The sequence below is a fragment of the Sinocyclocheilus grahami genome, unplaced genomic scaffold, assembly GCF_001515645.1.
Source record: "Sinocyclocheilus grahami isolate Dianchi unplaced genomic scaffold, SAMN03320097.WGS_v1.1 scaffold179.1, whole genome shotgun sequence".
Taxonomy (NCBI): Eukaryota; Metazoa; Chordata; class Actinopteri; order Cypriniformes; family Cyprinidae; genus Sinocyclocheilus; species Sinocyclocheilus grahami.
The window spans coordinates 1,292,761-1,302,084 of NW_015505358.1; the positions used below are offsets into that span (position 1 = coordinate 1,292,761).

General features: G+C 34.2%; 1 protein-coding gene across 1 annotated transcript in view; it reads right to left on the minus strand.

Annotated features, from left to right (window-relative positions):
- The window catches only part of LOC107594123 (kelch-like protein 29), a 136,166-nt gene that overhangs the window by 45,943 nt on the left and 80,899 nt on the right, over window positions 1-9,324 (minus strand). The window contains exon 9 of the mRNA XM_016284069.1: window positions 6,316-6,385. Coding sequence (XP_016139555.1) covers window positions 6,316-6,385 — 70 coding nt within the window. The remainder of the gene's footprint in view (window positions 1-6,315; window positions 6,386-9,324) is intronic.

The window sequence follows — 9,324 nt, forward strand, 5'->3', positions numbered from 1 at the left end:
CAAGAGTTTGCTAACGCTTCTTCAGCAAAGTGTGGATTTACTTTAATATTACAACTAGGGCTGGGCAAAAAAATCTATTTTTCGATTAATAGATTTTTTTAAATGACGTTGATTCGATGAGTATCTTTTCCGGTATTTATTTCAGCACACGTTTAAAACAAGATCTGATTAACGTGAACCTTATCATTAGTCTTCTCCACTAGATGTCCCCTTATTTACCTTGTGCGATGTTACAACAGAAAGCCTGTCATTCATTCCACGCTTATCATGGCCATACGCGTGATTCGCAATGCTCAGGTGAAATGCTATAGTAAATCTGCGGAAGCATTTAATATCACGCATAAGGCGCCATGATTTCCGCAATGAATGAATGGCGGGGTGCACGGTTTTGTTTACTACACACATACTAAAGCGCAGATGACGCTCGCGGTGTTTTCAGCTTCTGCCGTCTCACTATATGATGATATGAACACGAATGTCATTCCAGCTGCTCTGAGAGTCACTTCATTAGCATTTTACCATTTCAGAATCAGAATCAGAATGAGCTTTATTGCCAGGTATGTTTACACATACGAGGAATTTGTTTTCGTGACAGAAGATTCCACAGTGTAACAGAATGACAGTGACAGAACAAAAAACACAGATAATAATAAATAAAAAAAATAAAAAAATAGAACAAGTAAAATAAGGAATAAAACATATACAAATCGACAATTGTATGTACAGGTATATAACAATGGACAGTTGTATGTACAGGTATAATATGTGCAAATTGAAATGTAGACTGAGTGTGTGTGTTAGATAAATAAGTGTATGAGTGAATAAATAGTGTGTGTTCCACAGTTATTGTCAAGTGTTCATGAGATGGATGGCCTGAGGGAAGAAACTGTTCCTGTGTCTGGTCGTTCTGGTGCTCAGAGCTCTGTAGCGTCGACCAGATGGCAACAGTTCAAAGAGGGAGTGTGCTGGATGTGAGGGGTCCAGAGTGATTTTGCCAGCCCTTTTCCTCACTCTGGACGAGTACAGTTCTTGGAGAGAAGGGAGGGTTGTACCAATGATTCGCTCAGCAGTCCGGACTACCCTCTGTAGTCTTCTGAGGTCAGATTTGGTAGCTGAGCTGAACCAGACAGTTATAGAAGTGCAGAGGACTTCATTTGAGAAAACTACCATCATATAACATACACAGCAGCTGCAAGTTCTTCACGCCAACCCGTCAAAATAAAAAGTGAAAATCTTCTTGCTTTACGGCGGATCTCAGACTTATAAGTGCATTACCGCCACCTATCTCTCAAATGGACCATTGACACTCTATCTACAATCTCAATTAGGAGTGTCAATGGTCCATTTGAGAGATAGGTGGTGGTAATGCACTTATAAGTCTGAGATCCGTCGTAAAGCAAGACGACGACGTGTCAGGCGCCAGCTGTTGAGAACGTGCTCAGGAGAACGCGCCACTGCTCAGGACAGATCGAACAGTTCAGACATTACGTGAATCAGAGGTAAAAAAACAATATAAATACTGTTCAGTTTCTTGCCCAGACCGATCGTTTAGTGTCTTTACACATCAAGTATCGTCACGAGCCGCAGGGTTTAATTTGGTTTTGTTTGTGTATGTTTTTATTTACTCTCAAAGCCGTGATTCCCATTCACCTCCATTATAAGACTGACAGACTGCAACGGTTTGTGTTAAAAATCTTTGTTTGTATTCCACTGAAGAAACAAAGTCACCTACATCTTGGATGCCCTGGGGGTAAGCAGATAAACATCACATTTTCATTTTTGGGTGAACTATCCCTTTAAGACTCAATGCTACTACTGCTAATAAATATGAATACATCTTTATTTTTAAAGGAATAATCACATCTGTTTTCTTTTCAATTTTAACAGTAAACCTCTGTTGTGCAGCACTTTGTTTGCCAAAAAATAAAAGGGTTTAATTTTCATTTGATTAGGATAAATTAAAGTAATGTTTTATGCCTTCATCTGATTACCAGAAAAATTAAGAACATTTTATAGGGCCCTATTATTGTTTAAAAAAGGACCCTATACAAAAAAAATGTATTTCTTTTTATTAATTCACCATTTGTAAACTGATGTTTACTGTTCATTTTTTAGAAATATCAATAGCAATCAATATTAAAACTATATTCACTGAATGTAATCAAAAAAAATCGAGAATCGAATCGAGAGCTTGCGAATCGAAATCGAATCGGGACATCTGAATTGATACCCAGCCCTAATTACAACCAACAGCGGAGACGCATCATATACAACACATAATCGTCACTTCCCTACAGGTACTGTTTACTAACAAGGTGACAGTGCCAACTACTGGCCTGGCATACGTAATACAGCGTTTTTGGCCATTTCCGTGGATATGTGTAAACACGAATCGTTTTGAAAACGTTGTCGTGTATACATGTATACTTAGCTATTGTTTGCATAATTACCCAACTTTACATCCATTCAAGAGCAAAGTGTTGGCATTTTAAACTAAGCAGTTAGATACACATAGCCCAATACAAAAAAATTAAATCAGAAAAAATACATCCGCAATGCAATGCAATACAATAAAGACCACAATGCAATGCAATAAAATAAAAATTACTTTTGGTAGACTACTGATACATATTGAGTATCAACATGTAAAATCACAACTACCTTGGGGATTTGACTGAAAATAAAAATAGTAAAATAAAGTTAAAAAAGTAAAGTGGTTGCATGTTGAACTAAGCAATTAGACAGCAAGTAAGCAAATACATAATCCAATATAAAAAAAAATTACATGTGAAAAAAATACATCTTAGACTGCAATGCAATAAAATGAAATGCAATAAAATATAAATTTTTGATCAACATTTCAGATATACCCGCATATAAACAACATGTAAAATCAAACATGGGGATTGGTTTGAAAACAAAACAAACAAAACTAAACAAAGTTTAAATAAAGTAAATAAAATGGAATATGTCTGCATTTTAAACTAAGCACTTAGACATACATAGCCCTATTTATTTCAATAAATGAATGAATAAATAGATAGATAAATAAATGCAATTATTTAGACTGCAATGCAATAATAAAATAACATATATAAAAAATATATATAAAAAATATTTTTGGTCAAACTGATTATTTTTCTCTAATATTTCAAATATATATTCAAGACATTTCAGACACAACCATCTTTAAACAGTATGTAAAAGCACAACTAATTTGGGAATTGGACAATTTATGCATCAATGTTTCTGTCTCTTCCTGTCCAGACTTATGATGAAAGTCAAAAGTCTGTTTCTACTAGACTCCATCAGGGCAAAGCCAATCAGAAAAGACCGAAACAAACCAAAAACAAACAACTAGCAAAAAACCCACCTCCTCCCCCCGAAAACACGGCCTCCTGACATGACAATAACCGCTCTAATATTTCATTTCAAGGCCAGGCACACTCGCTGTGCTCTTCACATTTTCTTCCAGACATATAATAAACAGCCATCCCCAAGGCAGGCCGTAACATGCTGGAATCAAATTTGCGATGTTTATTTTGCTGCTTGTAAATATAAAATTTCTCTATCAGAGCCATAAATCACGAAGCCGAGCGGCTCTCTATAAAAATTACTTTTGGTAGACTACTGATACATATTGAGTATCAACATGTAAAATCACAACTACCTTGGGGATTTGACTGAAAATAAAAATAGCAAAATAAAGTTAAAAAAGTAAAGTGGTTGCATGTTGAACTAAGCAATTAGACAGCAAGTAAGCAAATACATAATCCAATATAAAAAAAAATGACATGTGAAAAAAATACATCTTAGACTGCAATGCAATAAAATGAAATGCAATAAAATATACATTTTTGGTCAACATTTCAGATATACCCACATATAAACAACATGTAAAATCAAACATGGGGATTGGTTTGAAAACAAAACAAACAAAACTAAACAAAGTTTAAATAAAGTAAATAAAATGGAATATGTCTGCATTTTAAACTAAGCACTTAGACATACATAGCCCTATTTATTTCAATAAATGAATGAATAAATAGATAGATAAATAAAGGCAATTATTTAGACTGCAATGCAATAATAAAATAAAATATATAAAAAATATATATAAAAAATATTTTTGGTCAAACTGATTATTTTTCTCTAATATTTCAAATATATATTCAAGACATTTCAGACACAACCATCTTTAAACAGTATGTAAAAGCACAACTAATTTGGGAATTGGACAATTTATGCATCAATGTTTCTGTCTCTTCCTGTCCAGACTTATGATGAAAGTCAAAAGTCTGTTTCTACTAGACTCCATCAGGGCAAAGCCAATCAGAAAAGACCGAAACAAACCAAAAACAAACAACTAGCAAAAAACCCACCTCCTCCCCCCGAAAACACGGCCTCCTGACATGACAATAACCGCTCTAATATTTCATTTCAAGGCCAGACACACTCGCTGTGCTCTTCACATTTTCTTCCAGACATATAATAAACAGCCATCCCCAAGGCAGGCCGTAACATGCTGGAATCAAATTTGCGATGTTTATTTTGCTGCTTGTAAATATAAAATTTCTCTATCAGAGCCATAAATCACGAAGCCGAGCGGCTCTCTGAGCGAATCGGAGTACAGATGCTAATAGAAAGTGAAAATTCAGGGAGATTTCTTGCTTGTGTTTCTGTGCTTGAGGGCACAGCAGTTTGATAAAGAAACACAGAAAGAGAAGTGAGAGAGAGAGAGAGCTACATACACACAAAGACAGTCATGCATTAAAAATATATTAGATAACAGGAGGGGAGACAGAGAGCAGAATCCTGCACGGGACGGCAGACTGACGCGCAGCCACTGTGAGCAGCGTTTGATGGATGGGGAGCGTTGCCGCGCTGAAAAGAAGACAGATTAAGCATGTCCAAGAAACACTTTTCTCTCTGTGGAATATACGGAGAGATGCGCGGCACAACAGTCAGTGGCTCTGCAGCCGGACAGCGTCATCTCTAATGATGCCTGTGTGCTGAGATAAAACACAAGTCTGCGGCTCACTGTGAAAAATGACCTGGGAAAACAGCCTCCGTCGCAATACTCAGCAATTGTATTTCACGGTAAACCAGAGACAGCACACAGGCCAGACCGGAGCGAGAGCTGCCGGATACACGCGACAAACCTTTAATAAAGCTGTGATCAGTCCTTCTACACAAAACAATATATGAAACTCCAATGTTTAAAGAGAGATGATGATGATAATAATACACAATTTCAATTAAAATTTCTGAAAGTCTGCTAAACCATTTTCTATAAAAATGTTACAGAAATAAACTGCAGATTATTTATCTAAAATATATTATATTTGAGCTTTTGTTTAAAGATTTGTTTGTATGTTTAAAGATGGTGATAATGACATTAATAATATAAAAATAAATAAAACAAATAATAAAAATAAAAACTTTAATTAAAATAAAAAAAGTGCATGAGCTTGAAGAAACAATTATAGAAATAAATTGATTTAAAAAAGTCTGTTATTTAAAAATAAATTGATAATAACAATAATAATCTAAAATAAATCAAATAAAATCAATAAAAAATGAAATGAAATAAAATGAAATCCCTGAAGTTGAGGGAAAGATATTTCTGAAAGTCTGCTAAAACATTTTTATAGAAATGCTTATAGAAATAAACTGATGATTCATTTAAAATATATTATATTTGAGCTTTTATAACAATTTTCTGTTATGACTTTATGTAATGCTGACCATTGGATAAACTCTGAAGTGTGTTCTTTCAAAAGAGGACACAATTGTGCATGTAGTCCATTTTTGTTTGCACATAACATTTTTGGGGGTTGTCCTCAAATGGAATAACAGCACAAAACATTTTTATTTTATTTTATTTTTTAAAGAGTTACAGGGTTCAAAAGGTTCTTTCATTACCAGACTGACACTGTTCTGTTGGACAAAAAAAAATCAAGATTGCACCAAGTTTATGGGTCACCGCACAGCACAAACGCAGGAAAAGATTCTTGAAGTACTTTAAAAATGGTCAAAATGGTGGCAATATTGCCAGGTTATACATATTCAAACCCATCCATCCCAAAAGGGTCAATTAAATCAAACCTTCTAACCGCTTGTCTTGACCTCCTGAGAACAGTGTCCAGTGCTGAACAATGACCATTTCCCCATTTCCAAGAGTCCAGAAGCACTTTCTTTATGACTGTTTAAAAGAGCATTGAATTGGTTTTGTATTTTCGCTGTAATCCGTCTGCTGAACTTCCACGGCACAATGAACATTAATCCTTCAGTCCACACAAAACACAACTCTACAGCGCGAGCGTGTTTGGGTGAGGAAGTTGTCAGTTCTAGTAGGATGTAGGCGTTCTGCTTCTAAAAAGAACTGTGTAATGAAGAATAAAAAACTAAAAAAACACCTCAGAGCTGCAAGCACATGCTAAAAAAAACTCACATTAAACTTGCATTAAATTTAATGAAGGTACTATTCAAACGTCCATGTATTATTTTAATTTAAGCATTACAATAAATCTACAAAAGCAGACTTCATCTTCTAGCTTTTAAGATTTAATACTGGAACTTCTATCCTGAAAAATTTTCAAAACGCCAACAGGAGAAGCGATTAGTCAGCAGAGAAATCTTGCACATTCACTCCTATAATCTCATATGCATGCATAAATGAATGCACAAAATCTTAACACCTAAATAAATAAATGTATAAAACTTATATATACATACATATATATACATACATACATATACACATGCATACATACATGCATACACACACATATACATACATACACACATACACACACATATATATATATAACATTTTGACATTTTTAATTAAAATGTAGCACATTCTTTCTTATAATTTCAGTTATTTCATGCATGTATAAATTGCATAAAAATAAAATAAATGCATAAATGAATAACATATTAATGCATGAATGAATGCACAAAATATGAATTTGAAAATTTTCTCACATTTCACAGAATATTTTTCTCAATGTCATAATCAGAACATATGTATAAGGCAGACTATAATATGCACTATAATATTTAGTTGGGCAATCATACACACCATGCATTTTAAAATGCACACATTGTGGACATGAGAACAGCGGTCCAACACTGGATTCAACCCCAGTAAAGCTAGCAATCAAAGTCAGAGAGAAGTCAACACAGCAGCAACGTTCAGCAGCTCTCTGTGAGATGAAACGTCCCGCTGTGAGCCAATCTACTGAGACAACACCAGAGAACACCTGAGAGAGACCATCATTAAAACGACTGACCAGACAGAGCTCAACCAGACCTCAGCGACAGGACCAACAGCCGGACAGAAACACACAAAACCAGGCTGACAAACGACAAAAAACATGCGACATAAAACAGCATGTCTGGGATTTTTCACGTTTTACTGTGGCCTGATCATGTAAGAGACATGATTTGAGGAATCATTCACGTTTAGAGCACAAACTCTGCAGGATAATACTACAGTCTTTACAGTTTACAGATTCTCAATTTACTGAATATTACTGATTCACTTCTTTTTCCAAAAAAAAAAAAAAAGAGATTGTAAGGATGTTTTCAAAACAAAACCAATTATTTTCTGCATTATTACCTGGTTTAGGTCAAATATATTCCACATATATACTTTTAATTTTCACATTATTTTCATGAAAATATTGCACAATAACTCCTAAATATCAATCATCATAAATGAATGCATACATAAATGCATAAATAAATAATGTGTTGCCTCAAAATAAAATTAAGTACATGATTTGAGGAATAATTTATCTTATCTGCAGATATTACAGATTCTGAATTTATCGAACAATACAGATTCACACAAGTGTCTTAAGTAATAAGATGCATCATTTTCACCACAAAACACCAGAAAAATACCAGTATTCACAAACTCTGAAGGATAATATTACAATTTATTGAACAAATAAAACACAAACCGTTGTCTGGATAATCGTTAGATCAGCTCTTTCAGGCTGACTTAATTCCAGTGTATTTCAAACCAATGCTGAATTATGTGAACCTGCTAACTGATGTTAATTACGGCATAAAAAGAACAAAGTCGCTCATAAAAGAGCAATTAGCTTTGGGAAACTGAAGCCAATATTCATGAAAAAACAATTGTTTTGATAGCATTCAGATACGGTATCTTATCAAACACCCCGAGGCTCTTTTAAAATGATCGAGCGTTTAGGGCATAAAACTCTTTTCATTTTGCATCCACTTACATTATAATAGCCCGACTGTTCAGCGGCGCAACATTTCCATATTTAGAATGAGCCACCGAAGAAAAGCTTGTAAAGTTACAGCGTGTGATTTATATAGTGGTCTGTCCAACTGAGGAGAAACCGTTCGATACGCAGAATAAAAGAGCAGAAAAAAGAGACCGAGACTGAGATAGAGAGAGCGCAAAAAAGACTGTAAATAAAGGAGGAGTGTTTTCTCTGCTTCAGTGCCATGCTGGATTTGTGATTTCATAGGCTAAACCCCAGGGGAACAGCGTGAAGTAGAGGAACTCATTTCAGCCTGAATTCAGATTGATTTCCTATCCAGTTCCTTCTCAATGGAGGCAGTGCAGGGCCAAATAAACATAAGGTCACTGCATCAATCTCTGCTGCTTCCTTCTCATGCCATCTGAGCGAGTTTCACAGCGACGCTTCACGCACTCCAAACACTCAGCTCAATTGGCTCGCGCACTTCCAAAGCAAATTTATTTAATAGACATATGCCGGCGGAGTTGAGTCGCAGTGTTTTGGGGAGTAACTTCTGTGTCTGGATTAGCATAATATACTATTATGCAAGTGCAGTAATATATAATATGTATACTGGAAGCAAATAAATAAATAGATAAATCAAAACGTGTGTATAAATGTATGCATTTTTTGATTAAAAATACTTTAAAATAACTTCCATTTTAATACATTTTAAAATTGTTGATAAATGCATCACACACACACACACACACACACACAAACAATTAAAAATATATAAATATATTGTAAAACACAGTAAAAACTGTAATACTGAAATATTCAAAATGTATTACAATTTATTAATTTATTTAATATATATTTTTTAAATGTATGTGCGCATAAATACATGCTTTTATTTGATACAAAACAATACAAACAGTAAATATTGTAACATTTAAAATAAATCATTTAAAATATAATTATACATTTATGTTACAAAAATTGCAATTTTTATATTTAATATTTTCAATTTAATATTGTTGATCAAATTATATACATACGTATATATACACACACACACACACACACACACACACAC